The 15,444-nt window shown below is 37.7% G+C and overlaps 1 protein-coding gene across 1 annotated transcript in view; it reads right to left on the bottom strand.

The window, feature by feature from the left end:
* Window positions 1-333: 333 nt before the first annotated feature.
* Window positions 334-15,444, bottom strand: part of fam135b (family with sequence similarity 135 member B) — a 151,821-nt gene continuing 136,710 nt past the window's right edge. Inside the window, exons 12-20 of the mRNA XM_008108335.3 lie at window positions 14,514-14,668; window positions 11,537-13,583; window positions 11,015-11,181; window positions 10,462-10,553; window positions 8,593-8,690; window positions 7,483-7,634; window positions 7,024-7,134; window positions 5,533-5,646; window positions 334-3,435 (exon numbers count right to left, since the gene is read on the bottom strand). Coding sequence (XP_008106542.2) covers window positions 3,230-3,435; window positions 5,533-5,646; window positions 7,024-7,134; window positions 7,483-7,634; window positions 8,593-8,690; window positions 10,462-10,553; window positions 11,015-11,181; window positions 11,537-13,583; window positions 14,514-14,668 — 3,142 coding nt within the window. The 3' untranslated portion in view covers window positions 334-3,229. The remainder of the gene's footprint in view (window positions 3,436-5,532; window positions 5,647-7,023; window positions 7,135-7,482; window positions 7,635-8,592; window positions 8,691-10,461; window positions 10,554-11,014; window positions 11,182-11,536; window positions 13,584-14,513; window positions 14,669-15,444) is intronic.

Genomic DNA, 15,444 nt, shown 5'->3' with positions numbered 1-15,444 from the left:
GCACCAAATGTACTCCTGAATGCAGAACAAAAAGTACATTCGTACATATGCACAATGTTGTTGTACTTTTATGTGCAATGTACGTTCATGTGCAACAAGACAAGTAACCTTATTTTTTATAATAGAACTAAATGTGGTTGTTCTGCATTGGACATCGGTATCACCCACCTCTATAAACAAATTTGTACATATGCAAATCTCCCACTGAATTCTATTTTTTATTTTACTATTAGAAGATCTGGACCCCAAATTAAAGGGCATAATGAATCTTTTCAGCTGTGTCCAGAAATGAACTGGTAATCTAGCCAACACATGAAACCATGCTAAACCAAATCCAAAGGAAGCAAACAGTTTTATTGACATATCCTTTACACAATTCACAAGCCACACAAATTGCCACTATAAAGCATATGTAAAAAAATAGTAGAATCATATTGGCACTGATGATTGTTTGTTATTAGTATTACTATGATTATTAATAATATCTTCATCATGATCATCTTCTTGTTACATAAGATTCATCATCATCATGTTCATTCCCTATAATAAATAGATTATAGATTAGATTTCATAGTGCCATTCTGAGCTTTACATTCACAATCTCTGTTAAATAAGGGACCAGTTACTTCCACCTCTTAAGTGTGGTCAAAAGTCAGAGGTCATGTCTTTTAAAAATCAAAAGCCCTTGGTCTGAACTTGCTCTAATTATCCCATTAACAAGAATCCATAGACTGGTTTGCAGTAGTCAAAAAGGCCATTTGTCAAACAAAACACTGGGTTTAATGCAAAATCAGAGAAAACCAAAGCGAATGGACCAATACTATTCTCCAAGTAAGAGTTGTTGCATTCTGCTATCTCTCATTGGGCCAGAAGTTGGCACTGTGCAATGATAAGAAATGTATATATGCACTTTACAATCCAGAGATAGTTGCAGGCAGTGAGATGTTGCATAAAGTCAGTAATATAAGTTTAATAACTAAATGAAGTGGCTTCAAAAACCAGATGAGATTCTCCTATTTGCATCATAGAAGGTAAATCTCAATCATATATCTAATGTTGATGGGGTTTTCATCTTCTGGATTACATCCAGTGCATGTATATTATGTAATGTGTCCACATTCAGTTCCTCTTGATTTGCACAGATCAGCTTGCTCATGTGCAGTGGCATTACATGCTGGCTGGCATCTATAAAAGGAACGTTATCTGCTCTGCATGTTGTTCACAATGTCACATACAAAGTTTTACATACATCACAGATAATCAGGTTGGTCTGAAAGCTTCAAAAATTTGTCAGCAACATCCACTGAAGTCCCTATCACATTACATTGCTGTAGCATAGTAGTGAAAGTGGAATAACAGCGTAATATAATGTGATTGGGCTTTAAGAGTTTTCCTAAAACTAAGAATATAGACATTATGTAAAAAAACAAACAGATCCAGGAAAGAAATACCAGACTTTGACAAAGTTGTTAGACACTCGGCTATGTAGGTATACCTTTTTTTGCATTCGAGCAGAACAGCCATTAACAAGATCTTTTAAATATTTATATATATATATTTATATTTCCATAGAAAGAGACATCTTAAAAGCCTTTTCAAAGGAGGCCAAATTGAATCATATCTTAGCAATGTCCAGACATTTCAGATGTTGTTCTGTACAACACAAATATTTTCTAAGGTTTCTGTACAGGTGTAACAGCATAAACATTATCTATAGTTTTATGTAAGATAGGATTATATAATACTCAAGATCTTTACAAAGATAGCATCCCGATTGAGATGAGGAGGAGGAGAGAGAAAGAGAATGAATCTGATAGCTTCAAATCTTCAGCCAACCAGATTATTATTGCCCATAATTTTGACACAATTGTGGCAGCACTTATGAAAATGGAGTTTACAACAGATTACTTTTTAAAAAAATCTACAGTTGATCCACAAGAGTCTTTCATAGATTCTGGAACATGACAGAGAGCAGCAGCTCCAATTCTCAGATGCATCTATGGTCACATTAACTTCTCTTGTAAGAGGAATTTTCTAGTTCATCAGCAGCAATCCTTCACTATTTCATCAATAGCAATCTATCACAAGTACTAGATCTGGCTAGTAGCAACAATTAGAAATCTCAAAATCCTATCATTTTTAGTAGGAAAAGAAGATCCAAGCATAATGAGTGCAAAAAATGTATCTGATTAGCCTAGTAGAGATACATTAAGAGGTTAACATTGAACCATACACTGTCTGTTAACCACAGTGAGTGCAGGATGAAGTTCACATAGGCCACTTCTGCCATTCTTTAGTAGAGGGATTTGAATATTATTTGCTTTGGGAAGTTAATGTTTGACATCTATTGGCACTCTCTACTGCCAGTCACACTAGGAAAGCACATGTTAAAGGATGTAATAATTACATGATGTTTGCTAATGCCTCCTGATCCAACTCAGAATATGTCAACATGGCCACCATTGTCAAATAGGTTCCTCATGATTTCAAAGCTTCTTTAATGCTTTCCATGAAAACAACCATCTCTCCATCCCTAAAATTAGGAACACATCAGTACACATTTGTTTAATGTTGACACCTAGAAATTATAGAACTTATTTTATTATACCTTCTTTGGCTATCAAGGTGGAACTCATTTGCTGCATTTGTCTTTCCTCTTTGAAGCTGTCATTCAAAGAGTGCTGCAAACCTGACATTTTCCAGTCCTGGTCTTCCTTTCTTCATTTTCTGATTCACCGCAAAATAAAATTAACCTGAGTATTATGTTTGCTTTTTTTGTTTTTAGCCACACAAATTGCTCTCTCACACAAAAAAAGCCCTATAAAAGAAAACAAATCAGTGCTAAGTTAACTAAGGCAACTCATAACTACGTGGATTTTGTTCTTGATGGAGAAATATGCTGGGTCCTGTCAACCACAGACTTATTCATAATCAGGAGTTTTAGATCAATTTATAAAGGTCATTGAACAAATAGAAAAGGACAAAGGAACTTAACATATAGAGATGCTTACATCTTGCAAAAAGCACCAATATTTGGCCCTTTGAATACTTATGAACAAAGCACTTGATTCATCCCCAAAATACATAGGGTATGCGTATGTGTGTTTGTGTTCCACCTTGACCTGGCATCCTCCATTCATTTCAAATAGCATAACACTTTTCTGACCCCAAAAAATCTCATGCCTTTGTACACAAGGCCTTCTTCTTTGTTCCCCTGAGGCTTGTGGTACTATTTGAAATAATTCAGTCCTGCCACAAGGAAAAATTTCTCCAGGAAGAGTTCAGAATCCAACACTGCTATGTGGGCAGCCCGCCCAATCAGTGTGTTGGCTGTGTTTGGCAAGGCATGGAACACGTCGTGACGGATCAAAGTGCAGTCTTTGGCCCCAATGACTGGTTGGAGGAGGTTGTTGATCATCTCGGCGTACACTGGACCTTTAAAAGTTGAAATAGTATTGCCACATTTTATATATAATGGATACCCAACATCCTCAATACACTCGGCTTTTGACAAAATGAAGGAAGCAGTACCATCACTATGCTTGTTATTGTAATTACACAACAGTAATAACAGAATATAGGTCTTCATCCTATAAGTAATGGTAACCACTTGGCTAATTACTATGCCTAACATAGGAATAACATAAATCAATTCAACTAATTACTAATTGATGAGCCAACACTTATAGAAACCTCATTGATAGAGTGGCTTTAGGCTCGTTGTAGCTAACACTAATACAAGATTCAGGCCTGTAATGGCCATAACAGCCATATAGCAATAATATATATAGGACATAACAGTTTAATTGCTACTATAGCAATTAAAACAGTACAGTTAATCCTCATTATTGTTCCTTGTCTATTTGTGTAAATCTACTAAATTGTTGTATGGATCTACTACATCTGTACCGTATTTATTTGTATGAATTTGCTACCCATCCTTTAGGATACAATAATCTAGAACAGGGTTTCTCAAATATTTTCAGTCATGGAGCTCTTTTGAAAGCAAAAGTTTCTCATGGAGCCCCAATAGATGTTTATATAATATATATCATATCATATATAATGTATACACAGTATATCTTGCATGGGCAAACCTTTTACAGCAATGTGTTTTAAAATTTGACAGATTGGCTGGGCTAGTGACAGTTGAATGGAGAGTGTTTGTTTGAACTAATTGGGAAAAAAATGAACAAATTTCTATGCACACTGCACATATCTCATTTGTAGTGCCAAAAAAGGAATGAAAAAATCCAATATTTAAAATAACAGTTTTAACAACAGATAGCTACCCAGTCTTTGTAATAATAATAATAATAATAATAATAATAATAATAATAATAATAATAATAGCAGGAGCAGCAACCCCAGGGGCCATCCAGTCCAGCCCCCGTATGCAAAGAAAGCACAATCAAAGCACCCCAACAGAGGCTATCCAGCCATTGTAGTAGTAGTAGTAGTAGTAGTAGTAGTAGTAATAATAATAATAATAATAATAATAATAATAATAATAATAATAATAACAATAATAGCAGAAACCCCAAGGGCCATCCAGTTCAACTGCCTTCTGCTGTGCAGTAAAAGCACAATTCTGCTGTGCCTCCTGAGTGGTGGGAGGTTAATAGGGTTTTGGAAGCAAGGAAGGTGGCGAGGAAGGTGAGGGGGTAAAGGGCTTTGGTGGCAAGGGAGTGGGGAGGCTTTTGGCAGCGAGGGAGGCAGGGGTGGGAGAGGAGCAGGAAAGAGGGGAAGGGGGAACCGTGGAGGCCCTAAGTATGCTTTGCGGAGCCCCAAGGGTTCCCCAGAGCAAACTTTGAGAAGAACTGGTTTGGAAAGTTGAACTAAACTGTTATGTTCCATAGTAATCGTTAGATTTTGGAAGAGCTGTCAGGAGGAAGATGGCTCAAGCTTGTTTTTTGATCCTCCAGTGGACCTGAATCATTTGATTCTAATTATGAGAAAGGAGGTGCTGCCTAGACATTATGAATCATTACTTGATATAAAGGTTGCTTGAGAAGAAAATAGATGAACTTGGAAGGTGATTAACTCTCATTTGTTTGAAGTTTTTTAAACAATAGGTAGAGGACCACCTCTCAGTGAAGAAAGAGGGAGCAGGCTTGTTTTCTGCTTCCCTGAAAACTAGGACTTGGAACCATGGGTTCAAATTACAGAAAAGGAAATTTCACCTGAACATTAGGAAAAAACTTCCTGACTGTGAGAGCTGTTCAGCAGTGCAACTCTCTGCCTTGGAATGTAGTGGAGGCTCCTTCCTTGGAGGCTTTTAAACAGAGGCTGGATAACCATCTGCTAGGGGTGCTCTGATTGTGCTTTTCCTGCATGTCAGGAGGTTGGACTAAATGGTTCATGTGGACCCTTCCAACTCTATTATGATGCTATGATTCTAAACTTTCACTGGGATTCCTAAATTGACAAGTGTTAAACCTAGTATCAGGTGTTGATCCTCTCTGTGAAGCAATCATATATTTTTTATTTCTTTTTGTTTAAGTTGAGACTTAACTTTACAAATTATCATACCTGTATGTCTGTCTTTCAGTGCAGGTTTACACATTTCTATTCTTGCAGAATGAAACGGTACATAGCGATCTTGGAGTGAGGCCACCAAAACAACATTTTTGAAATACTGAAGACCTGAGAAGGGGAAATACAGGAGATGTACAATAAGGATTTTTCATGTCTGTCCTCATGGAGTGCTATTATGAATCTTTAGAGGCCTTCTATCTGCTTTGCTATATCCACCAGCTTCCTACAACTCCTTCCCCCATCTGTTGTCATTGTTTTTTTGTCTCCTCCATAAGATCATGTATTTCCTTATGCACAGTTTATTACAAGTCAACCCACCTTTATATGTTTTGCATTTGCAAATAAGACTGGGCGAATGTCTTTTGTCTGCTACATCCAGTGGGTGTGTGAGTAGACTGAGACTGTCATTCAATTTCTGTATTGCCCATTTGATTACTTTTCTTGAGAGATCCTGTTTTATCTCTCACAACAGGACATGAAGTAGAGTGGGGTGGGCAAAATAGAGGTATGTGCTGCATAGTGGCCACCATGAGAGAATGACCCACTTTAGATCCAGGAGATGAGGGGGTTTTTTATATAAAAGGTGTGATCAAAGATATGAAAAAGATTTTTCCTTGGTAACCTAAGGTGACCAAAAACATGGAAAAATGTTTCCACATTCTTAGAGAGCAGTTTTGAACATTTCATGTAAAAGAAAAATTGAAATTTTGTATACAGAATACACCCCTCCAAGACATTCTGGGGACCAAACTGGGCTCTTAAAAAAAACAAAACCTTGTTTATGCTACAAAAAGCATTATAGAAAAAATGTCTCAGGTTTCCCTTAAAATGCTCAAAAGGACATCTATGGAAATTGACTTGACAGATCTTCTCATCTCCAGGACTACTGTGTCCCCCGGTCTTCTTATGAACCTCTCTTGTTATGATTTTAGACAATGCTAATGACAGCATTGCCCCAAGATACCAATTTGTCGGATTTTTTGCAGAAGTGAGAACAAAAACTCTGAGACATCTGTTTAGGGACAAGAGAATGATCAGCTGCTGTGTATACTTTTTCACATTTTATGACTTTATTGTGTATGAAAACTATTTAAAAAATATGCAAAAATATTTTTGTGCTGAATATTCTGGGAAAAACTTGGTATTTTTACAAAAACACTGTATTTATGGAATAAAAAATGTATTTCCCCCCTAAAAATCGGTGCCACTTAAATATTAATAATTCAATAAAATAAAATGCTATACCAGGTGTAAATTTTAGAATACTTTGTAATGAAAGATAACCTGTAGAGGGTTGAAAGTTTTGATGGCTATCCAATATTTCTGTTAACCTGCAGTTTCATGTAAAAGTATTATATAAGGAAGATGTATAAAGATGTAATGGCTTTCTGGGGAACTATAATATGTGAAGTGGCAATTTTCTGTATGCTATCCATTTTCAATGGCATTAATTGAATTTTTTTATTTAATTCCAATTTTACCTACCTGTTTTTTGGCTGAGCTGATACAGAAAACATTTCCGCAGATCTGTATTGTCCCTGAAGGTCAGCTGCAACAGTGAACCAGACTTTTTGAGCTTCTGCATTAGCCACAATCCTGGAATGATAATTGACATGTGTTGGTTTCTAAAGATCAAAATGTGATAAAACTCTTCTAAGCTGGTAAGAGGAAATCAATTCTGCATTTTTACCAAAGAAATATGAAGTATTTAGGTATTCTTTTTACTTGATCCATCATTTTTAAAGCATATACTAATCAGATAGGTTTGATTGATCATATGCAGAGGTTACATGAACAATGCTTACTCTATTCTGTTTAGTTGCTACTGCAACAAGAAAAAAGTAACTTGTATAAGGATTATATCTATCAAGAAGGCTGTGAAAAAACACTTACTATCTCAGTTGTTCCCTGAAAATCCCAGAAATCTTGTCCATCAGTGCTTACCTGTACTAACTAAAGTACTGTTGTTGTACAGTGTTCCTAAGTGAGGCCCAGATAGGGATAAGAATGTGTGTAGCTTGTTGAGGTAATATCGAAACCGTTGCCGGGTTAACACTGATCGGATGATAATGTTACCAAGGGAGTGACCAATAAAACTGCAGAAATAGAAAAAAATGCAATTACAGGTGTTCAGGTTAGAATTTTTGTCCAATACATTCGAAGAAATTTTGTCATCCTAGTCACATCTCTTAGCCTATTTGCCCCCGTCATCATATTTTTGTTAGCCACCTTGAGCCCTTATATTGGGAAAAAGTGGGATAAAAATAAGGTTCACATATCATAATATAAATAAATCATTTTTATAAAAAAAATAAACCTATTTTTTGCTGTCATTGAAAATTCTGAAGATTTGGTTTTCTTTTTATTTTATATTTCAAAATGTGTATACGTATGATCTGCTAGTTTCCCTTCAATAAGGCCCCTTCTACACTGCTATATAAAACCCAGATTATCCATTTTGAACTGCTTTGATAATCTGGATTATATGGCAGTGTAGAAAGGGGCTGAAATATCTGTGGCCTTTATTCTGGGAGTTCATCATATGGTTCCACCAGCTTCATGTCTGGCTGATGTTTCTTTCAACTCATGCAAGAGCAGCAATTATTGATGCCCACATATCTCATCTACTCTAACTACTTAGTCCTACTCCTTCACACTTAGGTTCCCCTTTAACTTCCCCAAACTTCACAGCTTTCAACAATTTTAACAGCCAGTTCTGACATATTGGTACAAACTAGCTAGATGACACCACTGTTCATTTAGAAGTGTGTTTCCCTAACTTTGGTCTTCCAGATGGCCAAGCAAGTTGGGGTTTCTGAAGTCCAAAATACGTCAAGAACTAAATTTTGGAAGTACTGAATTAGAATATAAAACAAATGATGAAAAAGTCTAAATAAACCATCCAATGTATGTACCAGATGAAACAATTGTCATTGCAATCTGTATGATGCTAAATCAAAAACTGTCCATTGAAAATGTCACTGTTCTAATCAGAGGTGTTCCGAATGAATTACTCATTTTTATAATGAGAAAGAAAGGGACACTTCTCTTTACCTTATTCGTGATATCGTCAAATTGTACAACTGGATATGCTGAATAATCTCATCCAGCAAATGGTCAGTCATTGTATCGAAGTCCGCAAATGTATCTGTCTGTGAATGAGAGAGGATTGTGTCGATCTACCAGCTTTTTTTGTGCAAGTTATACTTCCCATTTCTGATGACAGCCCAACCATCAGGGAGTCAATATTGCCCATAACAAAGCTATCACCAAATTGGATTGTGAAAAATAAAATTCCACATCCTGTTTGTCATTTTATTAGTGCTAACTGGAGGACCATTGCTATGCTCCTTTAATTCCAAAGTATAATTGAACACTGTTGTGTTTGAAGTTGAATGTAAAGAATAGTAGAAGCAAATACATTGGAATTAGGATGATAAATGTTTCCCCTTGTTTGAAACTCTACTGTTCTCTACTCCAATAGGCTGTGCATTAGCTTCTAAACTAATGAGATGCCAGCAAAATAACCATCAAATGCTGTGGAAGAGATTGAAGGGAAACATATCCAGTAATTAATGCTTTTTGTGAGGCTGACAAAAAAATTTTGATCGTTCTAATTACAGCTATTTTAAAAGAGAAAGGGAAAGAAAGAACATGAATATATTCAATTTTAAATTTCTTTTTACTAAACATGCAATATAAATGCCCATTTGCTTGACTTGTTTATTAATTATTTCTCTGGAATTTACTAGGCACATTATTATATATCATTTACAAATGGAAGAAATGGATTACTTAGGAATAGAAATGTTACATGGATCAGAGGCCATAAATACTAGTTACCAGGATCTAGTGAAAGAATGCAAAGGTTGTGGATTTCCTAGGAATACCAAGCTGACCACTGTGGGAAGTGTAATTGCAAAAAATGTAAAAGAAATTGCTCTCACACACTTTGTCATTTTCTATGTAACCCTAAAAGCTGCATAAATTGTTGATGTTTTGACATAAACTTTGTCAGTCTCAGTCAGCATTGTGAATAGGCTGGATTGAAAGCACTGCTGACTAGTCATGTGCATTCAGGGCAATCCTTGATTCGTTTCGTGTCCTGGCTTTCGGTCAGGGCCCCAATCTGTTTCGATTATGCCTCCCAAAATCGAGAGGGCAGATATTTGTTCTTCTGTCTTTGGTGCCTAAAGATATGTTTTCTTTCTGCCCATTATTGGGGGTGGGGCTCCACCCGTAGGACCAAAGTGCCCGGGCCTATGGGTGCAGGCTTTGGGCCTATGCACCCAGGCCTCGCAAGGTCTGCTGCAGACTCTGCAGTCGAGCGCTAAGGAGCACTCCTTACTCAGCGCTTGGCTGCAGAGTCTGCATCAGACCCAGCGAGGCTGGGTGCGTAGGCCAAAAACCTGCACCCATAGGCCCAAAGCACCCGGATCTACAGGTGCAGGCTTTGGGCCTACGTGCCCGGGCCTCACAGACTCTGCAGCTGAGTGCCTAGTAAGGAGCGCTCCTTACTTGGCGCTCACCTGCAGAGTCTGTGAGGCCCGGGCGCGTGGGCCCAAAGTTTGTACCTATAGGCCCAAAGCACCTGGTTGCCTGCAGCCCGGCTCTTTGGGCCTACATCAATCTGAAAAGCAGGCTTGAAGCTGGTACTTGCTTTCACCTGCCTTTCATATCAAGTTGATTTTTGTTTCAGGAGGGACCTTCCTGTTTTGTGCCATTCTAATGGATGGTACGAAGTGGAAACACAAATCAAACAGATGAGACAAATTTCATTGCCATGTCTACTGCTGATCTTTGTGGATTGTTTGGTTAAAGATTTAACTGTTGTCTCTTTACCTTTCTGCTTAGGTTAAAGGCGCTTTTCATTTCAAGAAAGGGATATGTAGTCTACAAACTTCTAAAAAATAATCAATCTACCTGGTTTCTTTCTGACATCAGGAAGTCAAGCTTTCCTCCAGGAAGACCTAGTTCAATGAAAGTTTTTACCAGTCGAAGGTCTGCGCTGTTTCCTTAGAGAAAGCAAAATAGGTATTAAACAGTTCTATGCTAAGCAGATCTAGTCTTCAGGCAGTTATCATGATATTTTTAAATATCATGATAATTCCCACTGGTTCAGTTTGATCATTCTCATAGACTTCAGAACAAGTGACTTTATCTTTGACATACAATGTCGCTCCCCTTCCCTTTCTTCCCCCTCTATTCAATTGCTATATTCCAGTCAAGGGAGACATCCCATCAAGTCTATGTTATGCATACTTACTTCCTTTACTAAGGTTGTTTCCCAAAACTCTGTGCCTTAGTGTATATACATTTAAAGTAATGCTTGTTCTAATATTGAATTCTACTATAAGTTTTACTGTGGCTCCATTCTCTTCTACATGATGCCTTGAAAACATGTTATTCTTAGTTCTACACCACACTCTTCAATACCCAATAATTCCCATTGTCTGTTTAAGTGCTGCTTCCTTACCATCCAGTCCATGGACACATACAACTAGGTGAATCCCATCTTCCAAATCCTCTTCCTCTTCCTCTGGTGGGAAATATGGGATATCAGAAGATAGTACAGGTAAATCACTGTACAGATATCCTTCAGTCTTCAGTTCCTTTTTAAACTTTTCTTTGGCCTGATAAAAACTAGAGAATACACTAATAAATCACAGGTTGAACTGAGAATTGGCAAGAAAAGGCTTCTGCTAACACAAGATCTGGGAAACAAGATTTCTATCACTAACTGTCAGATATTCATAGCTTACTGAAACTAACCATTTGGGTTTCCAGTTATACATTTACTACTTCCCTGCACAAGTCTCCTATGACATTATATCATTCCTGTTCAGGCATTTCTTATTAGGGATGCCTGGATTTATACATACAGGTTTTTACTGATTTCTCCATTCTTAGACATTTACTTAGTTCACCTTGGAGGATTATTATCATGCAGAAAGGCAGGAACAGTAAAATAAACACAAATAAATGCATGCATCCCTACCTAACCATCCTTTCATTGGTCTCTTCATCCACATCACTGGAATCACTGGAGATGACTCCAAAGGAACCCACTGGTTGGTGTGTGATGGGAGAAGTAACCTGTTTGGAGGAGAAGCCTGCTGTCGGTGGACTCTCTTTGAGAACAGAAGAAAAAGGAAGACAGGTGGCTGTGCAAGAAACAGATAAATTGACTCCTTCAATGGCCTTCTTGCTCTCCAGTACCAGAGTCTCTGGTACCACAGAATGCAATCCTGAGCTGTTTGATGACACTCTTTTGAGCTCGTTCTTTTCTGATTCAGCACAAGAGGTTCCAGACTCAGATGTATTGTCCAGTTCAATTTCTTGCAAATTGTGGATTACTTCACCACATGCTGCTATTTTGCCATTAGTAAGTGGGCTACTATAGGGCCCTTTTGTAGAACTGGAACCTGATGCCACCACTGACGAAACAGGCATGGTACAGGTAAAGTCTGGCACATTAGTCTCACAGCCTGAGAATGCCTGCACATCTTTGGAATACAAACTGTGGCCTTTATACATATTTACATTATCCGTGTATTCACCAAGATGAATGATACTTCTGTCCAAATGGTCATTTATGCTTCCCAAGTTGTCCTCCCTATTTTTGTTTGTCAGTTGATGTTCCGGTGTATAACCTGAATCCTGATTTTGTTTTAGGATCACAGTTACTCCTGCTGTTTCCAAGGTACAGTTCACCTCCGAAACACCTTCAAAAACTTTAGGGTGTTGAGAACTGTCATCATTTTGTTCAAAGGAGGATTGTGAATGCTTCACTGCAGCAATGGATAGTGGCAGCCCTTCATGTTCTCCAGCCTTCTGACATGTGGAATTTTTTTCCATTAAGGTCATGCTGGCATACCCTATTTCCACATAAGGTCCCTCAGCAATGTCTGCAATGGTTTGAATATGTTTGGATATATTCATGTCTTCTACAGTTTCCTCAGGACTACTGATCTGAGGAGCAGAGATAGATTTTGTCAGCTTGTTGGGCTCCACCTCCCCTTCTTCCTCCTCATATGGCAAGGAGCTAATTGAGGTGAGAGAGGCTTGTATGCCACTTGGCAAACTTGTATTGCTTTCAGTGTGTCTGCCTTCCAAGGAGTTCCGATGAGCTGCATGCCTTCTCACAAGCTGGTGAAGGATCTCCCGGTCACTGGGCAAGTCCAAGACCTTGCTCCTTGCATCAGACCATGCTACAGAACTTGGCTCACTTTCAATTCCCGAGTCTGAAATTAGAGATGAAGATCTCTTAATGGCCCCTGATCTGGAGCTAAACTCTTCACACTCTTGCACTCTCTGCTCCTGCTGAAAAGATTTGACCCCCTCAACATTTTTTATTTGGTTCAGTGAGCCAAACTGTTCATTTGCTTCAAAGCCTTTCAAAGCAGGTAATACTGACTCATCACAATGATCACATTGTTTCTCACAGATGTTTTGTTCTTCTGATGAGAATTTGTCTGAGATGACAGTAGACCCACAATAATCATTGTTATTTTCTTGCCTTAATTTAGTCCTTTCTATGTGCTGGAGTTGTTCATATGTGATACCATCATACATGGAAGTCATGACCAGCATTGGTTCTCTTTGGTGAGTACTATTACATATTGGATGCATATCTAAATATTCCACTTCTGTCTTGAGTCTGTTGTTTTTCTCTGAAAATTCTATTGGTGTGTTAAGGCTTTCTGAAGAATCTTTAAGGAGATCCAATTTCAAACCATCACTTGCCAACTTCACTTGATTTTCATGTGCTGGGATACTTCCACTCATTGCTTGTACCTGAGTTGCAGAGTGATCCTTGGAACTCTTGACGATAGAACAATCTCCTTGTGGATTGGAGTTACAGGAGTATAATGGTTTTCCATTTATCCTGTCTGTATGGATGATGAATGGGACATCATTCCTGAAGTCTCTCTTTGCCAAAGCAGTGTCAGTGTTTGAAGAAGGATCTCCATTTTTATCTAAGTCCACTTGTGAATTGCCCACAGCAGAAGACACATCATTTGACAAAATGTCTAAGTCCTGAACTGAAAAAGAAAGAAAAGTAAGGATAAATCTAGCACAAGAAAGTGCTATACAAACAAATAGAAAATTATTGTTTCAGTAAAACCAAAATCTTACCCTAAACTCAAGGATGAGTGCATGAAAATTTCTAAGTATTTTCCAAGAAATCTTGTTAACCTTCGTGGTCTCATTTTTAAAAAGAGCTTTTCAAAACTTTCCCTGGATGCTTTTGCATGATAAGAAACTATTCTTTTTTGTTTAGTAGTCATCTAGTGATAGCATACAAACATACAGAGTAACCCACACTTTAAAAATCTAATGTGTCTCTTAAAATCTGTATGTACTGCCCATTATTTCTGTTGTTTTGGCTTAAAAGGAAAGCCTCAATCCATGGTGACCGATGGTACCCAGCAATTTTCCCAGTTCTAGATAAAAAGGTAGAAATGAGGAGGAAAGGGGCACAAAAGGGTGGGGAATCCTATTTATATCAGGATAGGTGATGGGGTAAAGGAGGAACAAGTACATGAAAAGATATGAAACTTATATTCTTGTCTTTCTCTGACACGCCCACGTCCACATACAGATGAGCCAGTGTGGGGTAGTACAAGCTTGAAAGTTGGATTACAACTCTAGAGATCAGGGTTCAAATAATCACTCAGCCATTTCACTAGGTGATGCTGGATAAATTGTACTCTTTCACTCTCAAAAGAAAGCTATGGTAAGCTTCTTCTGAAGAAACATGGCCAAGAAGACCCTTTGATAAGATCACATTAAAGTTGGGAGACACAGATATGTTCTCAGACCCTTTGATTTTTCCTCTATGACATCAAGGATAACAGGAATCCCTGTGTAGTTTTCTATAAGATTCCTCGGAAGTCATTCTAAAACTACGTTTAAATTGTTTTTGCGTATTCCCTATCTCTCCCATTTGAGAAAATATGCATATTACCCACCTTCATAGGGGAATTCTACATATCGATCCTCAAAAATAATGGGTAGTGTGCTCCAGTCTCCATCGATGTCGAGGCACTCTGCTGGCAAAGGTGGCATACTGGTGAGGTACTCAGAATTTCGGACTTCTGATGAAACCTGGTTATGATGTTGGATACTGTTCATCAAAACACAACAGAAACTCTTAAGTTACTTTTAGAAAATTTGACATTTAACAAAACTAATATAAAGTCTACTTTCCCTTTAGTTGAATGATACATTTGAAGAAGTATGAGGCACATTTGGATCACGTTGTTACAAGCATTTCTGTTCATTGGGGATCGCTGCCTTTGGACACACTTCCAAAAAGTAAATAAAACAAACCTATAGCTGATTCTAATTATAAAAATCATATTACTGATCCTAAGTGCAGTGGAGCTATTGAATTGATGAGAACCTGTAAGGTTCATTAATTCAGTGAGTATGTTCTTGTTGGGACTAGCAAGAGGATATAGAACTATATTTGTTTTAAAAGGCAAAGGCCTGAATTGTATTGCTCATATCTTCTGCAGTAGACCAAATGAATCCATAGGATTCACTGATTTGTTGACTCATCAATCAACAAGTGATTAGGTGGGTGATCATTAATCTATAAAACTATTGTTACATGCCTTCAAGTATTTTCTGGCTTATGGTAACTCTAAGGTGAATCTATATTGGGATTTACTTGGAAAGATGTATGCAGAGGAAGTTTGTCATTGCTTTCCTCTAAGAGAATGGGGACTTGTCCAAGGTCACTTAATACATTTCTATAGCCAAGTGGGGATTCAAATCCTGGTCTTCCTGTATCCTAGACCAACGGTCATATTGGCACTCCTTCAATAAGACTTATATTATTAAACAATTTATTAGTGGTCTTGACATTAGGGTAGAAAAGAATTTAGATGTTAGCAT

This window comes from Anolis carolinensis, chromosome 4, assembly GCF_035594765.1.
Source record: "Anolis carolinensis isolate JA03-04 chromosome 4, rAnoCar3.1.pri, whole genome shotgun sequence".
In the NCBI taxonomy this organism is placed as follows: domain Eukaryota; kingdom Metazoa; phylum Chordata; class Lepidosauria; order Squamata; family Dactyloidae; genus Anolis; species Anolis carolinensis.
This window is presented reverse-complemented; position numbering and strand designations above follow the sequence as displayed.